Genomic DNA, 19666 nt, shown 5'->3' with positions numbered 1-19666 from the left:
TCTTGACATCCTGAACCAGCAGCTCCTGGCTTTACTTCTTGCTTGATACCCAGTCCTGATGATCATGGATCAAACCGCATTGTGTCCCAGGGAGCTTACAATGTAGGTAATAGACAAATAAAGAGCTCCTAACAGGTGAACCGGGGATAGGTGAGAGTAGGAGGGAAGATGGTTACTATGTTGACAAGCAAAAATTGAAGCTTATCTATTGCCAAATAATTACTTTTTCCATTATTCCTCTACTGCCTTTCTACAAAGCTTTTGCTTGGCATCAAAAGTATATATATGCACATCTACATATATGCAGCCAATTCTCAAAGGGGGAAGATAGGAAGAGAAGATCCTACATGGCTCTCTTAGAACTGAACAATGAACATGGGCTGTAAAGATTTATCACCAAGGTCTTCTCCTGGATCATCAATATATGTAATGAAACATCAAAGAAATGACTACAGTGGACATGATATTACTTCAGTTTTCCCTCTGGATTGTTACTTTGCTACACTAATTATTTTCACAGAGAAACCCTCAGCCACTTGTGCCTTTGTTTAAGCACCTAAGTTCTACATTTGAGTTATGATGGTGCAAGCCATTCTATGATGGAGATGTCCTGGACTTGTGCTGGTAAAATCTTCCTACAAGTTGAGAATTTTCTGCAAAACTGGTTTCTAACTGAGAAATGCTGATTTGTTAAAACCAACATCTTTTTGTAGGAATGTACTGGTTCTGATGGTTTTGGCCAGAAAAGTTTCTCAGTTCCAGGATAGGTTTTAGAGAGAGAGTTTTTAAGATTCTGCTGTGTCTGATTCAGACCCAGGATATAACCCTGGATTTCCCACATCCCAGGGTAATGCCCTTAAAACTGAGCCTTGTGTTATTTGTAGATCTTACTCTTTCACTCTATTTATTTGCAAAGACCTTCTAGAGATCTCAAGCTTATTCTGATGAACATGGAAAAAAAATTAGAAATCTTGAAAACTTCCAGAACATGAGAAAACTATTTCCCACCCAGTTCAACTCTAAACTTTGCTACTTTATACTTTCTGTCTGCGCTTGTTTGTTTTTGCTTCTGATGAATGAGGTCCCACTCATAAAGGTTGCTGTGAAATAGGCTTAAGGAACTTCTGTGAAGAATTCCAACTGGAAGACTGAACCTGATCCCGGCAAGTACAAGAAAGAAGAATGAAAAATATTGCTTTGTTTTCCTGTGATCCATTGAAATCCTAACTCCAGTATGGTAATCATTCATCCTCCTGAACTGTCACTCAGTTGCTGACAGCTTTAGCTAGAGACTGCACTTACACAAAAACTGGAATTAAAATAGCACATTGCTGTTATAATACTGTCTAAAAGATCTACTGAGCTGCTAAACTGGTGTATCAGCCGGAGAGTCAGCAGATGGCTGAAAAGGACAAATATGGATATGTTTTATCCATTTACAATTGACAACACAAGTTGCTCTAAGAGAAACTACATATATACTTGGCCCATGAGCCAAAAACTTTTGTTTGTAATTACTATTAGAAATTCCTTACATTGTAATATATATCCCCACCCCCAATGAAATGTTGTTGTCATCTCCTGCTTCTATTTTTTTTGTTATTTACAGCCTAGGGTTTACTTAGCCATAAATTTCTCAGTCACTGACCTGTAAGTCTTTATCTGTCTGGATGTTAAAGCAGAAGTACATGGAAGCAGAACTGATTCTGCACTGAAATGAGTTGGAATTGATTTACCTTTACTGTGCATTTCTTTAGGGCGATGTTATTCCTGCAGTCTGCCTACATAACCTGCAGAAGTATACCTTACTATAAGTTTGATTATACTGCGTTAGTCAAAAGGACCAGATTGTGGTCCTTACTGAGTTGTACATTTCAGTGATCACATCGTGGTCAAAGAGAAAAAAAGGAAAAGGAACCTATCAAACCAAAACTGTGCTGCACACATACCATGTCTGGGAAGAATGGGAGGAAAAGTGTGAACCATATGTAACAGATGTTAGTCATGCACGCCTTAGAGGGACTTATATTGTATTGTCGAGTGCAGCATATGAAACCATGTAGAATGGAATAAAATAGAAGTCAAAGGAGCTCCTTTTGGAGAAAGATACATACTACTTGATGGGTGCAGATACAAAAGGCGCATTACTCAAGATTAGAGCAAATTACTGTGCAGTAAGTGTCGCTGTCTACACATGCAGATGCTTACTGCACAGTAATTTGCTCTAATCATGAATTTGCTACCTCTAAAAACAAGTAGCAAATTTACTTGTGGTTGCTTACTGTGCCTTGTGGTGCATGTAGATGGCTGACCAGGAGCAAACTTGCTCCTGATCAGCCAGGCAGCAGGAGGCAGGAGATTGCTCCCTCCCCTCAGGAGCTGCCGGCTGCAAAGGGCACCAGAGCTCAGGCAGTTGGGGAGCCAGGGCCAGGAGGTCCTTGCTGCTGGGGCAGGGGGACATTGTCCCCACCCTGGCTGTGGTGGTGGAGCCTGCCCCAGCAGCAGGCAGCCTTTCCAGGGGCAGGGAGCAATCTCCCAGCCCCCACCAGAAGGCAGCTGTCTCCTGGCTTTGTGCTCCCTGCCAGCTCCTGGGCTAGCACCCAGGGGCAGCCTAGTACTCCCTCTGGCTGCTGCAGGGAGCTGGTGCAGGGCCAGAGGGGGTGGGAGCGGACTGCTGCTAGATCTGTTTCTGCATCCCTGCACATGTGCATGCCTGTGTAGTTTTACTCTAGAGTAACTTACTCTAGAGTAAACCCACCCTGCAGCACTTGCATGTGTAGACACACCCTATGAGCATAACTATACAAGACATTTACTGGGGAGTAGATTAATTAGGTCCATAGTAAACATCTTGGCGTCTACATATTCAGCCCTATTGGGCCACAGAAAACTAATAAACTCCGTAGCAGGTTAGTACACGTAAATACAAGTAACAGCCTGTTGCAGAGCTTTTTTTCATGTGCAGTAGTGCTTGTGTACATGCTGACCTGCATGGCAGGGGCAGGAGGGTGCTTCAGTGCAGGGGCTGTCTGCTGGCTAGCCCCACACTGGATCACTCTTGTGTCCCAACAACCCCTCTGCAGCATGTTGAGCTGGATTGGAGCAGCCTCAGGCTGGCAGGCTGACTCGTTGGGCCCCCTGCCAGCTGGGGCTGCCCCAACCTGGCTTCACATGCTGAAGTCCCAGGTGCATGTGTAAACACAGTACCTGTGAGCAATAAACTTGGGCATGATAAATGCCCGAGTTTATTGCATCCCATTAATATGCATGTTTAGATACGCACAGTGTAAGGCAAGTATCACAATATGACTTCTGAGAATTACCATACTTCATGAGGATTGTCAACTTGATATTCAGCATGGTGGGAGTGGTGGAATGGAGTCCTGTGTCTTTTGGGATTCTGTTATACCTAGATTCTGTTTCTTTTTTATCGTCTATGTCTGATGATGATGTAGCTCAGGCAGTTTAAATGGCTGACTCCTGGTGGCAGTATTTATCACTATCAATGAATATAACTGGCATAATATCATATCAAAAGGAAGTGATTCTCCTCCTGATGGATGAAGAAATATTCACACTTAACTTACATTAGTTCTAATGGAGAATTAGCCATATTTATTTTCCAGGCATCAGTGGAACAACTGACTTCAGAACATGTATCTTCATATTAACCTCAACAAATGTGAAAGTTGAGAGTGTTTAATGCTCAAAGGGAGATCAAATTAATTATTCCCTCTTACTTTATTTGAAAAATAGTTACCTTACTAAATCAACTATGGATACAATTGTTGTATAAAGACTATTTACTGTGTCTGCTTTCATAGTAATAAACATTATTTGAGTTTGTAATGTAAGGTGAAAAGAGAAAAAATATCTGTTGATGTTAATGAATCTAAACCAAGACTCTTTGCTAAAGGTACGTGAAGTAGCTGAAGACGTTGCTATGTAGTGGGGGGTCCGGCCCTACTCTGAATTACAGGTCTTCACTTTTAGAAATGGTTTGTGTGAACGACTTAAATTTGCCCCAAACATATCATCTTTCTGGTTTTATGTGCATAGTTTTAGTAGATTTTTAAATTTGTTATTTTATGAACCTAATTATTCTTCCTCTGGCAAAACTTTCACTGAAACTGTTTAGAAAGATTTTAACTCAGACAGGATGTGAGGATTGTAGCCTTTGTAACAGTAAAATAGCAGACCACCATTTTCTACCGTGCGTGTGTGTGCACACATGTGCACATGCGTCTCTGTACGTTCAATTATTTTGTCTTTTATATGGTGCTGTTTGAATACTTGGTACTGCTGGCACCAAAGAAAATGTTTAATTACAAAAATCTTACCCAAGTTCCAATTTAAAGATCAAAGATCACATGCTATTGAAGATCCAACACTTGATACCATGGTAAGAGATGCCTTAGAAATACTATAGATAGATTAGATTAGATAGTAATTTAGTCTTATTTATTTTTCCCCTTATTCTTTCATGCTCCCTTCAGAAAGCATAATTCATTAGAAGTTTAAAGAAGAATAAATACTATTTTTAAATGTAAGATGAGATTTTTCAGTTTAAACAAAATTGATCAAAAAGTAATGGAAATGGTAAAGTGAGATCTTTAGAATAAATATGAGCAAAAACATAATAAACATCGACTGGAAGCATAATCCTGAAAGCTAACGTAAATTAATTTCTATTGTAACAAACATTTGGTCTGACTTAATCTTCAGAATGTATTACTGCCAGAAGAAATAGAACTGACGAGCTTTAAATGAGCTGGTTACTCTTATATTCTGTTTTAAATATTGATGTGTTGATGGTGTCCACCAGTGAAAAGATTGCCATAACTATAACTGTCATCCATCTGAGTAAAGTCCATGCAGATCATTCCTGAAACTACTAAAAGACTCATATATAGACCACAGATCAGGCATTCAAATTATTCTGTGTTGTCATCAAAGTACAACAGTGTAATTGTGTACCAGGTGCAAATCTGCTTTCTTGCGATGTGTGAGAGCTGGTAGGGAGAAAAAGGAAAAAGACATGCTAGCACAGCTCCTAGTACAGTTCACTACAGTTGCATTCTGGCTACTTAATGCTCTGATCCTGCAAGGTGCTAATTGTTTCCAATAACTGCAAAGTGCTTTCCACTCTCTCCGGAGTGCTGGAAGCTTATGGAATTTAACATTTTCTGTTTGTTTGTTTTTTAATTTCATATGCAAATAAGAAAGTCAGATACAGTATTTCAAATTGAATATATTTTACTTTAGATTAATGAAATAGAAGTCACTAAGGAACAAAGATCAAATCTGTTGGAGAGCATAATTTGTGTATGTGTCTTTTATAAGCCACAAACAATTCTAACAACTACACTGTCCAATCAGCTACAGCAAAACTGGTTTCCAAGCATCTGAACCATTAGCCAGTATGAATAGGTGTAAAAAATGTTAAAACATATTTTAATTTGTTGGGGCCTATGTATATGGAAATATGGTTTTTAAATGGTTTCCAATTCTAATAAATTACTATAAAAAGTTGTCATGTTGTGTTAAGGTGTTGCATTTTGGTGATGAATAGAGTGATCCTGGTGAATAGCATAGTGAAGTTCAGACAAAACTTCCATTGACTTTATTGGAGCTGAGTGTTAAGAAAATAAAACCCTTTATAGAACTTCAGAACAAAAAGAACAATATAAGTAGGAGTGACATTTAACTCTTTGCTGCGTCCTACCCCAAATTTATTTTGGAAATCCTGTAAAATAAAAGAACCGTAGACATGTCAACCTTTCAGCCCTGCTGGCTGGATGAAGGGCACAGGGTTGGTCTATGAGTCCAATGCTACATGGGGTGGGTGCATGGGATCAAACCAGTGCGCCAGCCCAGTCACAAATGTGAGATCATGCTGTGTGCCAGCCTGTCTCCATGCACTAGATCTAGCCATGGCGTGACTCTGTGCATGGGCTTGACCATGCACTGGCATAATCTAGCACACAGGCCACATTAACTAGCTCATGGGGCTCTAGAAATTTGACATCAGGGGAGCAGTAATTAATGCTACCATGGCTCTCCTGCCACTAAATTTCTGGACTTGTGGGGAGCACCATGATACAGCTGTGGACTGGAGGTTGAGTACTGTTGTAGTAAGTTATATCATTCATCCTCTCTACTGCTCTTAAATACAGTGGGCAGTTAACTGCAAATCAGGGGGGGGGAGGGGGGCAAGGCACAGAAGTACAAAGATGCATTCTCAAACTTTGGATCTGTATTTGGGAGTGCATTTGAAAGTGGTTAATAATTTGGTTCTAAAAAAGCTGTAATGAGCCTTAGTCTAGTGATCAACTATTATTATTTTTGAGACAGGAGAACAGAACAATATAAAAATCCACTGTTATCAGTGTAGGTAGACTATTTCTATTACTTCACAACTAGGTAGAAGGTGAAAAATCCACAATAAGATTGTAGGTAGGAAGTGTAGGTAATGCAAACTATAATACATAGCTTAACATTTCATAGTAAAGATTCTAAGGTCTTGTGAACTTATTTCTAATGGCTGTTCCAGTGGGGGTTGAAGACTCTTCAGTATGCTGTAAGATATTCAAAGAGAGGGAGGGTGAGGAGGGGGGAAAGCTTGACCTACATCCATTTTTGGGGAAATACCATTGCCGGATCCTTCACACTAATGCCCTGTGGCTTGCATGTGGGACGTAGCTGAGGGCAGGATAGGTGCCCAATTGCCTGCATACAATTTCATCAGGAAAGGTGTATGATTTATTGCCCTGTAAAGGGTTTTGACACGAAGCCTGTGAAAAGCACTATATAAATGCCAATACAATATAAAACGTCACACAAATACTTTACTCATTAATTTTGACCCCGTGCTTTTGTACTGGAGTGAAATAGGAGTGAAATATGAACATGTTCCTTACATTTTAAAGAAAAAAATAGGTTTGCTGGTTTTATAAATGCTGAAATGTGGTGGTTTGACATTATGGCTCCTTAGCAAGAAAAGCAGAATAAATCTGTTTGTCTTGTAATGATAGTCCAGATGAATGCAAATGGAGCATTGCCAGCGGCGCACTGAGAGCGGTCTTGACTGCAGGGGTCCCATCCTGCCCCCATTGAAGATTTTTTGTTCTTGACAAGAGAATTGGGCCCAGAGTTTTTGGCTTGAAGACTCCCTTCTTTGCCTAATAATCTCTTGCATTTCATTATACTACTATCTTACCTGAAAAGCTCAGTAATCAAAGGAATCAGTTCCCAAACCTGCACATTTTTGTACAAGGTTGTTTTAGGGAGTGGCTGTAGCAAAAGGAAACTGCATCAAAGCTAGTGTCTTACTGATCCATTAGAAGCGAGCAGTGCTAGTGGCAAAGTTTTCAGGGTCAGAATCACCTGGAGGAGGTTTCTTACAGCCCAGACTGAGTCAGTCCTTAGCCTTTCTTCTGCAGGGCCTCACTGGGGGTATTATGCCCAAAAGATACTGTCTTTACAAATGGTGGGGTTATCTAGAGCTGCTGTTCCTCTTCTCCGATGGGCCACATCCCACCTGAAGAATATGGAAGATTACTTATAGCCCTAGTGCTGGGGATCTCCTCCTCAGCATTTGCTAGGCTTCCCACTTGTAATGCCTAGGATAGGGCCAGAGGCACAGATCCCACGGTTTGACCATGGATTCTGCACCCTGGGGGAGGGAAGTCTAGACAGAGCTCAGCAAATGTTCAAACTCCACTGACTTCAGCGGAAGATGTGACCAGAGGGGTCATGCCTCTGCTGCTGTTCCAGTGATGCTACTGCACAGGTTACGTTTCTTCCCTTTCTTCTGATGAACGAAGTGACTATTTCTTTACTGATTGTTTGCCTTTTTCTCTTGCTTTTCTTTTAAAGCATAGGACCTGGCCTTGCTGTTAGTCAGGCAAAGCATCCCTGGGATAAAATACTAGCTTTGCTGATATCGATGACAAAACAACCCTTGGCTTCAAAAGGGGGAGAACTTCTCTCATGACTTCCCTGACTCAGGAGAAGCTGAAGGCTTCATCCAGCATGTTGGTCATACTTTATTTTTTAACTTCTGAAACATACTTTTGTTTGGTGTTTATCTCAAATTATTTTTATTTCAGATTTTTCTTTCACCTTCTTTCTCACCTCCAGGTTTATTTCCATGTGAGGATATATTCCATTTTCCCCTTCAGTATGAAGCCGGCATAGTGTTGACTTCCCCACCGAGACTCTGTTCCTTTCAACTGCTGTATCACTAACTCCCATTTGTGTAATGTTTTGGCTCCATTCAGAACATTTGCTTGTTTTTTCTTGAAGGTGCTGCATGTTTCTTCCTTCCTACTTGCCTTCATGTTGATACTCCAAAATCTTCTGTTTCCATTGCACTGGCCCTTTAAGAGCAGAGCAGTCTGGGAATCTTCTCCAGCACATAAAAACAGAGCACTCAGCAGTGTGCAGGTGGTTTTTGCTAAAGGAGAAAGGCTGGAAGTTTTGCGAAGGACTCCTGTGTGACGGTATTAGCTGTGCCTTACTTTTGTTGCTGTTGTAGTACTTGTTTCTGGGGTGGTAAAAGGGCTTTTTCCTGATCACCTTGATTCTGTTTAGGCTCTTGGAGGTGGATGGGATACCCTTCCTGGCTCTGGGGAAGGGGACAGAGGTATTGGGGCTTTCTACCATATCTGTAGAGGGCAGATGTCAAAGACTCTCCTCACTGAGGGTGGCATCCTGCTCCCTTTCAAGTCAGTGACAAACCTCCCATTGGCATAAACAGAATCAGGATTGCATGATCTCTCACTCTTCCTCTCACTGGGCCACACATCTGCAGGTCTGCCGAATTATGTTTCTTTACAACATTTTCAGTGAATTTCCCTTGTTGCTTACGAGCAGCATCTGGGATCTAAATTCCTTCAGATACCACCTGTCAAGATAGGCTTCAAGTCTTTCTGGGTTCCCTCGTGCTGCCAGGTGCGTCATTTTTACCCGCAAACATATGCATTGTAAAGACAAGTTTCTGTCCATTGCCTTTGCAGCTGTCCTGATGGCGATGAAGGAAGTTCCTTGTCTGTTTCCTTCTTAGCTTAGCTTAAAGTGTCCCCCAAGTGTCCTGTGCTCCCCGACACTGCAGAACTCCCAGTGCTGAGGCTGGAATTGGGCGTGATCCAGACCTGACTGAGCTCAGCAGAAGTTAGTTTCTGGTGGTGGGCCAGCTCTGTGGTGTGCAGGGAGCTATGGTCAGTCCTGCTGGGTGGACTTCAGAGCCTTCCCATGCGGTGAGGTCTCTCGGGCTGTCTGCAGCTAACAGTACCGTAGCAAAGCCTGGAGTGGCAGCCCGCCCTTGCCCTGTGCACAGATCTGGGGGGCATACACAATAGCAGGAGCCACCCTCCCCCTGTTCCCATGCACCCCCAAACATACTGCTCGCTGCTCTGTCCTGTGCCCTGCCCGGCAGTGCCTGTTGGCGCCCCTTCACTTTGGCACCTGGGATGGTTGCCCCACTCGCCCCCCACACTATGGCACTGGTGGCTAAGAAGCTGGAGATCTGTGGGCCATTGTTATTCTTTGCTGGTCACTTGGCTTCCCTCTTTGGTCTCAGCCGTGCAGAGAAGGGCGGCGGGCAGGACTGCGGCAGTGCCATGTGGAGGGATGCCAGGCTGGGCAGAGAGGAACAGCAGTCCTGGGGAGGTGCTGGGAAAGGGCTCAGGAGCTTTCTGGCCTGGCTCATCCCTGCCGGCAGTGACCACAAAGGAGCAGCAGGTGAGCTCGGGGGGGCCCTTAGCGGGGGCAGCAGCAGGGCTATGCCCCCTGCAGCTCCCTTCCCCTGTGCCTTGCAGGACCCGAGCTAGCCCCCTGCTCCTGCTTTCCGGCGCCTGCCGGGCAGCGAGCGGTGCCGCAGTTCCCGCGGCCGCCAGGCGGGGGCAGCGCAGACCGACCCGTCGGGCCGCACAGTAGCGTGTGAAGCGGAGCCTCGCCCGGGTCTGCCTGGGCGGCGGGCGCGGGGCACGCCGGCCCGTGCACCAGCCGCAGCGGCCCCGCCCGGAGCCCGGACCCGCCGCCTGCACCGCGCCCGCCGCCACGGCCGCGCTGCTCCCGGCCCCGGCCCCCGGGGGCTTCCCACTTCTCTCGCCAGGCCGGTCCGAGAATAGTGACTCCATCGCACAAAGGCCTCCGACATTGCTGCCCCTGATTTAAAGTTACTGAAAAAAAGAGAGAGACATAAATATCAAGTTAAAAAAAAAGCAACCAAAAAAAACAAGCGACGCGCGCGTGTGTGTGTGTGACACAATGTCAAATAAATAAGTGAGCCCCCGCCCCCCTATGGGTTTGCTAAGGAATCCGGTAAGTTTTAGGGAGAAAAAGGACATGCCTGGTGCTTGCAGGACGGCTTGTTTTACAAGGGAGAAGGAAACTGTGCAGAAAATGCATGTGCTTTTATTGTTGCTTTTCATTGCCCGGTGGTGGGGGATGCTTTCTGCCACGGAGAGAGAGCTGGATGGAGCCAGATCGCTGGTCTCGGATAATAAGGGGCACGGCTCTTTATTTTTATTTGCAGTTGTTGCAGCCTGGCTCGGCTCTTCAAATGAACCCTTCAGGGGGCTCGAAGCAGGCGGGATCGGGTTCGCCAGACCCGCGGGAACGAGCAAGCAAATCCAGGCACTTTGAAAAAAAAAAAATTTTTAACACGGAGCCCAGGGATGAGCCTCCATCCCCTTGTAGTAGTCGGGATTTTTTGTTTTTTAAATCGCATCTCTCCTTCTCCTGCGTGGAAAAGCCAAGCGGGCAGCTTGACTGGGAGCTCCCAGGGCAGGAGGCATTTTCTGCTGGGAAACTTTCTTTCTTCCTTTCTTTCTGGGGATGCCAGACAGGAGAGGGACAAGTGCCCTCTTCCCATTGATTAAAGTCTCCGCACTCGTCTTTAGGCTCATCGGCTTGCTCCAAACTTTTGTGCCCGTCTTTCTTTCTTTCCCCCCTTTTCTGTGCGTTTGTAAAGTAGCCCCATCTAGCAATGATAAATATCCCTGTTGATCACTTGATTGATTACCTCTCTGAAAGGTCACGCGGGCTTGCAGTAATTTCCTTTTGCCTTAGGCTCCCTTTTCACTTTTACTCCAGCACGACAGCTCCGAGTATACAGGATCTTTATTTTTATTTTAACCCCTCCGTAGCCCCCCGAAAATAACACAGAGGAAAAAATCGGAGGCAAACACATCCACCAGGTCCCCTTTACACAGCCGGCCAGTGCCGTCCTCCCCCTTCTTTCAATTTTATTCTGGGCACCAGTGCTCAAGAGACGCGGATCTTGCAAGTCAACTCGGTGTCTCTGGGGTCTGGATTTCACGTTGGAGAGTCTCCCTCCCCTTCTGTCCCGTGGACTGAGAATTCGGATTGAAACAACTAGACAAGCTATTAATTTACCCGGGCTACCCGGGGTCCTGAACCCAATTAATTTCTAATAATTACAGCCCAAGGGGGCTAGAGAGATCCCCCTGCCTCTTTCTAGCCTTGCCACTCCACGGCACTGAGGTCAGCATATAATAATAAAGTGTATATTTTGAAAGTGATCTGCAGAACAGTGAGTTATTGCAATGAATGAAAATTGTTTCCATTTTGGCTAATTGAGCTCCCGGCTGCAAGCCTGAGTTGTGAGTCGAAATAAAGAGGGCTGTTTCACTTCAACGCGGAGTGGAAACCCCTGCCCGGCGCTTGGTCACCCAGCAAGAGGCTTTCATTTCTTAACAGCAAACCTGAACCAAGCGTCGGGTCAACAGTATTAATGATTACATTACAATGATTAAATTAATCTTACGGGGAGCTAGGAGAATCTAGGTTGGGCTTGAATAGCACCACGTAAAGTTCACTGCACAAAGACAATAGCACAACAAATACCTCGATGAAGAATTCCAACTTTCCTCCAAAGATCTGCGGGGCTGGTGCAATTATCATTGGAGGAAGGGAAAATTTCTTGTTATGTGGAGGGCGCCGAGATCTCGGGGATGCTTTCTTCTCTCCCCCCCTCCTCCCCCAAATAAACCCAAACCCATGTATGAAAATAGATTTCGCGTTCAACCCTTTTCTGCAGCGGAAAACAAACAATCTTGGTTGGGATTGTACGGAAAACAAGCCCGCACCCCCTCCCCGCAACGAGCGCCGCGGTCAGGAGGCTGCGAGCTCCCAAACCGAGGGCTAGTGCAGCGCGGGCAGACGTGACAACCCGAACTGAAACGGATTTGCAGTGGGTCCGGCGGGGACCTCTTGGGGAGGGCGAGCAATTTTGGGCAGGGTCGGGCTGCGACTGCCGGGCAGCTCGGGACAGCGGGAAATCGGGTTTGATGCCGCCGAAATAAAAGTGGAGAGGTTTGCTGGGCGGCTTGGAAAGCAGGGAAACACCTGTTCAGGGCTCCTGATGGCTCGGGACTGGAAACAAGTGAAACTGACACGCGGGAGCGTTCAGGGACACGGAGCGGGAGTCTCCCAAGGTCAAGAGCCCCATGTGGGCTGCTCACCGGACTCCCTCTCTGCATATATACATTAAACACCCGCTTGCCCTTTCTGCCACGGGGAGGCATATAAACAAACACGCCTGCTCTCCTGTGCAGATGTGCTGCAAAGGGGAAGGGGCAGCGGCATTCATCGGCTCGGGGTTGCAAAGCGATCGAAAATCCAGGGCTTTTGGTTTCTTGCTGCTTTTCTGGGTCTCGGAGCGGGGCAGGAATCTGTGACTGCCCCTGGCCGGGAGCTCGGCCGGGGAGGTAGTTAAAAAAGAAAAAAAGAAAAACAGAAAGAAAAATAAAATAAAAAAGCAAAGTTTTGCAAAGTTTATCGAACATTTTGGATGGCTGCAGAGATCTGGCAGCGCCCGGGCGATTTGTCGCTATAAAAAAACTCTTGGGGAGAAACCGACAACCCCCCAGTGCTCGCAGGGCTTGTGCGGGGGAAGGAGAGACCCCCCCGCTGAGCGCAGCCCTGACAGTGCGGGGCTTCCTTTCTTTCCCACCACGAAGCCGCCTCCTGGACGGTGGTCCCAGCTACTGTCTTCCCCAGGCACTGGCCGGCGGGGCTGATCGGCTATTACCCCGCGGATCACCTACGAGCCTTTCAGCACAGCTCCAAAATGCTTCCAGTCATTCCTTGCAGAAGGGGAATGACTGCAGCACCTGCTGCCCTTTCCTCCCAGGCAGGGGTGGGGGCGTGCGGAGCAGATGGGGAGAGGGGCCGCGGTGGTGCCAGAGCTGGGCTGCGGGGCGCAGCGCCTGGCCGGGGTATGGCTCGGTGACAGGGGGACGGGGGCTTGGAGAGATCCCGGGTTACACCTAGGAGCGGGGAAGGAGCAGGTGATGCAGGGAGAGGAGACACTGCCTCCTCCGCGGCCTCTGCCTGAAGTTACACCCGGGATGTGTCCGGGCCCGTGGGTGCAGAGGCGCCGCACTGATCAGCCCATCCGACGGCTGCAGGGCTGGCTGGCACCCCCCACCCCCACAGGAGAAGGAGACGCGCGGTTTTCCTATCCTGCCCCTATGAAAAAAATAGGTGCGATTCGCTCCAGAGGGAGGTTTCAAACGCGGGTGTCTCGGCCAGGGCTGGGGGAAGCCCGGCGGGGAGCCTGCCCCGGCCGCCGGCTTGTTTGCAGGCACTCGGGACACTTGTGTCTCGTCCCGGTGCGTGGGAACGGGCGAGCGCGACCCCCGCCGGGGCCAGCGCCCCTTTAGTCCGTCCCGCCGCGGCCGGTCCTGCTGCACCACCGGCTCAGGGGAGGGGGAGGCCACTGCTCTCTGCCCCCTCCTTCCCCCGGGAACAGCCAGGATTGTGACAGTGAGCACCAACAGGTGACAAACAGCAACGGGAGCGGGGCTGGGGGGTGGGGGGAGAGAAAAAAGAAAGCGATGCTTAGGGTTTTATTAAAACAAAAACTCGAGCAGCGTGGACGTCCTGGCGCAGCCCCGAGTCCGAAAGACTGTAATTTTCTTTTATGGTGTCTGGCAGGATTTGCAACAGATATTAATGGGAACATAAATAGCGCATGGAAGGTATTGAACAAAACTGTTTAATGCAGGGAGGTTGTACCCGAGGAAAATCTATATGTAGTTCGGATTGATTCATACCTCGAACACAGCCAGCCCCTAAAGGACTTCCCCATTTCAACGTGTTCCCTCTTGGATGGGCAAAGCCTGTAATTAAAACAGATTAGAAGACCAGGCATTAGTCTTTTCCAAAGGGCTTTTTTTTTTTTCCTATCCAAGTGCTGATAGCTGCAGTCGAGCTGGGGGTGGAGGGTGTGTGTGTGTGTGTGTGTGTGTGTGTGTGTGTGTGTTTGTCACTTAATTCCAGGCATGCACAATAATGCAACACACAGCCCCCGTCCACCTCTCTGCCTTTCCAGGCACTGATGGTCGCGAGTGGGTGGGGGAATAAGCCACGGCAGCGCTGCAAGGGTGACAGGCTGGCTTGGATGTGACAGAAAAGCTGGTGCAAAAAGTGTCATGTGCTCCCCTCAAACTCTGCAACAGCCGGAGCGGGGAGGTGTCCTGTGTTATCTATACCCCCCCCCGACAGGGTGGGGGCTCCCAAGCCCAGATCTGATCCGCAGGCTGGTGGCTTATTAATGAATGAAGGCGTGATTAATACTAATAATTAGCAGTGGTGGCGGTGGTGGTTGCGGTGCAGCTGATGGCGGAATAAAACTACTCCCGCTCCTCCCAAGCATCTGGGCGTTTGCGCCTGGTTGGCTCCGGCCAGGTTGTTTGTGCTGGAGAGGAAGAGGTGTCCTCGCCCCGCTCCCGGCCCCCTCCCGCCGCCGATTGCCATCTGACAAGATCCTGAGATCCAAGTGATAGATCGCTCCAAACTTTTTTTGGCGGCGCCGAGAGGTTGAAGAGCGGGGGGGAGCAGCCCGTGCGCATGTGCGAAGGTGTCCAAACTGACAATGCTGGAGAGATAGCGAGCCTGGAAAGAGAGAGTGTGAGAGGGAGAGAGAGAGGGAGAGAAAGGGAGAGAGAGAGAGGGAGCGGGGGAGAAAAAAAAAAGGAGGAAAAGATCCAAGGGGACCCCCCCCCCCACGCAGCCACCCAGCCCAGCAGCGCCGCGGGACGGGCAGCATGCGATCCAAAGGCAGGGCAAGGAAACTGGCCACAAGTAGGTGCAATATCCCTTTCTATTGGCTTTTCACCCGGGCTCTGCCATGTTGCACACGGGGCGCCGGGGGCGGGGGAGGGGGTCGGGTCCCCGGCGCGGTGCAACCTGCAGCCTCCCGGCCCGCGCCCAGCGCCGGGGCGCCCCGCCGGGCAGCGCGGGCCGGGCCGGGCCGGGGGCAGGCAGAGCTCCCCGGCGGGTCGGGCGCGGGCTGGGGCCGCGGGTCGGGCGCGGCGCGGCGCGGCGCGGCGCGGCGCGGGGGTGGGCGAGGAGTTGAGCAAAAGTTGAGCGCGGCAAGTTGAGCGGCGGCTGCGGGAGGCGCGGGCGGTAGTGGGCGCTGTGGGCTCTCGGCCGGCGGCGGGCGGGGCCGGGGCCGGGGCAGCGGCGGCGCGGGCCGCGGGACCCCCGCCCGCCTCCCGCGCTGTCAGCGCAGCCTCCGCCGGGGGCGCGGGCCGGGGCCCACCCGCCTGCAAGGGTCCTCCGCGCTAGCGCCGCAGCCTCCGGCCCGGCCCCGCCCCGCCCCGCCCCGCCCGGCGGCCAGGGGGTGCGGGGCCGCGGCCTCGAGGTGCTGCCATCAAGCAGCCCCTCCGCCCCAGCCCCCGGCCTCGGGCGCGCATCTCTGCCCTCCGGGGGCTTCCCCCTCCGCCGCCCTTGTCCTCGTTGTTGATTATTATTATCATTCTCATCGTTATTATTCTTATTGTCATCATTATTCTTATTGTCATTATTCTTACTGCCATTATTATTATTGTCATTATTATTATTTAAACGTGCACCAAGGTGGAGGAGCAAACTCAGTCCGCTTTCGCGTCTGCTTTGCCCTGCGGCCGATGGCTTGATTCGCCTCCTGGAAGCCAGGCTCGTTGGCTGCCCCTCGCCTCTGCAACTTACCTTTCCAAGTGAAAACGTGCGAGGAGGAGGGTGCGGGGTGGGGGGAGAAATATGACGGCAAGACGAAGGGTTGCGTAAGTTGCATGACGTAGAAGCAGATGCTTTTTGAGTCGTTCTCTGGTGGTGAAAACACACGCACAGGCACCCTTCTCTGGTGGCACACGCACACGCACACACGCCTGTTGTATAGGGATGTGCAAAAAAAAAAAGGGAAAAGCCACAGGCTCCTTTGGACCCGCTCGCTGCCCCCCGCGCTGCCCGCCAGCGACAACCTGCCTTTGATTAGCTGCTTTTTAAACGGGATGTTCCCAGTCAACACAATTTGAAAGCAGACCTAGGAATAAGCCTCCCGAGGAGCTGCCCCGCTGCGAGGCGAAGCGGGAGACTCGGGGTCCCGGCCCCGAGCAAGCCCCGGCCCCGCTGCCCTCTCCCCGGGCCGCCCCGCCGGGCGACAGCCGCCCACTTGGAAGGTGCCCCTCCGGGCCCCCGCCCCAGCAGCCGCCTCGCTTCCTATCCTCGCCCACGAAGCAACTAGCATGACAACAACTTTTTTTTTGCTCTCTCCTTCCTTTCTTCTTGCTATTTTCAGACACTCTCCCCGGCCCCTGCGCAGCGCGTCGGCCGCAGAGCCCGCGCCGGGCCCGTCGGTGGAGCTGCCCGGTGCCCCCCGCCGCTCTGCCAGGAAAGTTTGCAGCTTTTCACCACATCCCGCGAGGCCCTGCCGGGCCCTTGGCAGAGCTGCGGGGCAAAGGGCCCGGTTCGTGGGCTCTCGCCCCGCTGCGGCAAAGGGGCCCCTCTCGCCCCACCGCCACCTTTGTGCGAAGTGAGCCTTCCCAGACGCCCCGCAGCCGAGCAAAGGGAGGGCTGGGGGGCACGTGCCCCGCGTACAGTACAGTGCCGGCTGAAGGATGCCTATATTTTTTAAAACCTGGAAAGGGTGGGGGGGGATTCCCCCAAAGAAACAAAAGGAGCCACTTCGGGAGTAGTGGGGGACCATTTTAAACGCCCAGCTGTAAAAATAAGTCGAGGGAAGGGGAAGAAGGAAGCATATCTCCCGTCCCCCTCCCCTTCTCGGGGGCAGCCTGTTCCGGGCGGCCCCGCGGAGAGGAGCCGCCGCAGCCCCCGTGCCCGTCGGACCCGCGGCACCTCCGCACCTGCGCTGCCGGCCGTGCTCGGGGCCGGGAGCCTGGCACACGCCGCGGGGGGCGGTTTCCCCCCTGCCCGAGGAAACTGGATCCCTCTGAATCAAAATGGCCCGGAAGAGCGAGACTGCCCCGAGCCGGGAGCCGTGCACGGAGCAAGCACCGCGGGGAGCCGCCCGGCAGCCCCGTAAAGAGCCCGAGGGGGATCGCATGAAGGAGCACACGCGGGGGCAAGGGGCAGCTCGTTACTTTTACACTTTATCGCCGTTGTTTTACAGGCGGGCCAGGCAGAGCCAGAGCCCCTCGCGCTCTCGGGGGACACGGTTTCCCCGCGCCCGGCATGCGGCTCAGCCCCGCGCTCCAGCCCGGCCGGACGAGCAGAGCCGGCGACTTTATCTGCCTCTTAAAACCCCGTCCGGGAAATGGCCTGCGTGCAGGGAAAGGTTTGCCAGCGCCCGGGCTCGCAGCCCCTTTCAGCGGGGCTCGTTATCTGCCATCCCGCCTGGCTTCGTGCTGCTCGACGGCGTTGGGCTCGGGGTGGGACCGGGCTCCTGCAGCCCGCCGACGGGCCGAGGACGGGAGCAGCGGGGGCAAGAGCCGGCTCCTGAAGGGGAAGATGGAGGAAGACACTTTGTCTCGCCTGACTTTGCCGGCAGCCCGCGCTCCCGCCCTCCCTTCCCGCCAGGCAGCGGCCGGGCCGGAGCGCGGGGTGCGGGCTGCAGCTCACGCACGTCCCGGCCGCCGGCCCGGGCCCCGCTGGGCTCCGCCAGGCGCCTCGTGAGGAGGCTTCTCCGCCCTGTCGGAGCACAGAGCGCCCCCAGGGCCCCCGCCCTGTCCGTCTGCTCCACATCGCCCCTCCAAGAAGGGCGGATGCCTGGAGATCGGGGCCCTGGGGCTGCAGAGGGGGGTCCCCCAGGCAGGGAGAGGGGCTCCAGCAGGCCCGGAGGCCGAGGGGACTCGCTAGGGGCTTTTCGAGGTAGGAGCAGGGTGGCCGGGGGCACCCCTCACCGCCTGCGACTTCCCGGGGCCGGGGGTTTCACGGGACGCTTGGTTGAGATGCGCCTTTTGGGGGTGGGGGGTGGGGAGGGCGTGTATGTAACGTGCACCTCGCCTCTAGCATGTCCCCGCATGGCTCTCTCTCAGCGAGCCTCATATTTCAATTGGGGAGGGGGTGAGGGGCTGGCGAGACAATCGCATTATATGCCAAGCACATTTTTACAAGGCACGTGATTAACCCCTTTCAGGACGGAAAACGTGTGTGTGTGTGTGTGTGTGTGTGCGCGCGAGTCCAGGGCATCTAGCGACTCAGCAGTGTCCACTGCTTTCACTTAATTTGGAAACAATTTTCTTCCCCCCCCCCCCATCCATGCTGTTTCTAAAAATTAGATCAACTTTCACAGCTACCCTCCCACCTCGTCTGCCTGCTGTCTGCTTCCCCCAGGGAAATGGAGAGGTAGTCCTACAAGTGTTTGGAGAAAATAGTAATAATCATAAAAAAGTGTGTGTGTGTGTGGGGGGGGCGGGGGCATCTAGCACAGAGCAAGAGAAAGGGCAGTCTGAAAGCAGGGGGGGTCGGTTCCTGGAGATCTATTTGCCAATGAAAACTGTAACTCTTGTTGATTAGCGCTGTTTACATGGGGGTACAAGAAACTTAAGAAGGGTTTCTGCTGAGGGGAAAGCACTGTTTACACAACTCTTTCACAAGTGTGACATATGGCTAAAGTTCCAGCACTAAAAAGCTAAACACACTTATAGGCCTTTGAAGTTCTCTGGCTGAGGCGAGATGATTTGACTCCGATTCAGATATTGCTTGTGGGTATAACTAATGACTTTTACCTAGTTAGTTCAAGTGGGAGGGCCCAAGGCCTGGATGCCGTGTCCATTGGATCTCTCTGGAGAGTCGGAGCTGGCTTCCTGCCAGCTCTGTACAATGTCAACATTGAATATTTGAATTCCCAGACTCTATTTAACAAGTTTCTAAATAAATAAACTCATTGTGTGTCTGTGTTTAAAATTATTTCACCTCTTTTAGAAAAGCTACAGCATCTTATTACATGGGCCTCGCAGCCTGCTTTTCCTTTTCTTTCTGAACAAACACAAACAGAGCCGAACACATTTTTACAGCGGTGTGTATCTCTCCCTCTCCCTCTCTCTCTTTGTGGGTTGCACAGTGGAAGTCAGTCTGGATAGTCCAGCAGCAAGGAGCTTTTTTGGGTTGCTCTGAGTGCCAGGCTATCTAATCATAATGCAAAACAAAGCCAGGTTCAGAAAGCCAGTTAAATATTAATCATTTCTAAAAGGAGGCCCATGTGTGTGCCATTGCTTTAGCAATGCCCTGTAGATACTCAATCATTTTGGCTGCTGTACCATATGCAGGCTCCAGGGACAGCTTTCATTGTTGTTGCCATAAATGGCTATTAATGTTCATATTCACCTATTCACCTAGTTATTTAAACCCACATGTGTGTGCATGTGTCTCTGCTTATTATTTGTGTGCATGTGTACATATGGTAGCCATC

At 50.5% G+C, this 19666-nt stretch overlaps 1 protein-coding gene and 1 long non-coding RNA gene across 6 annotated transcripts in view; one reads left to right on the top strand and one right to left on the bottom strand.

Moving 5' to 3' along the window:
- Positions 1-6830: 6830 nt before the first annotated feature.
- On the bottom strand, positions 6831-14867 carry LOC132251444 (uncharacterized). The gene is made up of 2 exons (XR_009463517.1): positions 14088-14867; positions 6831-10184 (listed from the first exon to the last, which is right to left on the bottom strand). It is a non-coding gene; the product is annotated as an uncharacterized LOC132251444 (long non-coding RNA).
- Positions 14868-14985: 118 nt separating this feature from the next.
- The window catches only part of MECOM (MDS1 and EVI1 complex locus), a 501989-nt gene continuing 497308 nt past the window's right edge, over positions 14986-19666 (top strand). For all 5 annotated transcript variants that reach the window (XM_059731126.1, XM_019491700.2, XM_019491698.2 and 2 more), the window contains exon 1: positions 14986-15117. In XM_059731126.1, the coding sequence (XP_059587109.1) occupies positions 15081-15117 (37 nt within the window). In that variant the 5' untranslated portion in view covers positions 14986-15080. The remainder of the gene's footprint in view (positions 15118-19666) is intronic.

This window comes from Alligator mississippiensis, chromosome 7, assembly GCF_030867095.1.
Source record: "Alligator mississippiensis isolate rAllMis1 chromosome 7, rAllMis1, whole genome shotgun sequence".
In the NCBI taxonomy this organism is placed as follows: domain Eukaryota; kingdom Metazoa; phylum Chordata; order Crocodylia; family Alligatoridae; genus Alligator; species Alligator mississippiensis.
The sequence above is the reverse complement of the archived record's forward strand: the minus strand, read 5'-3'. Positions and strand labels throughout refer to the sequence as shown.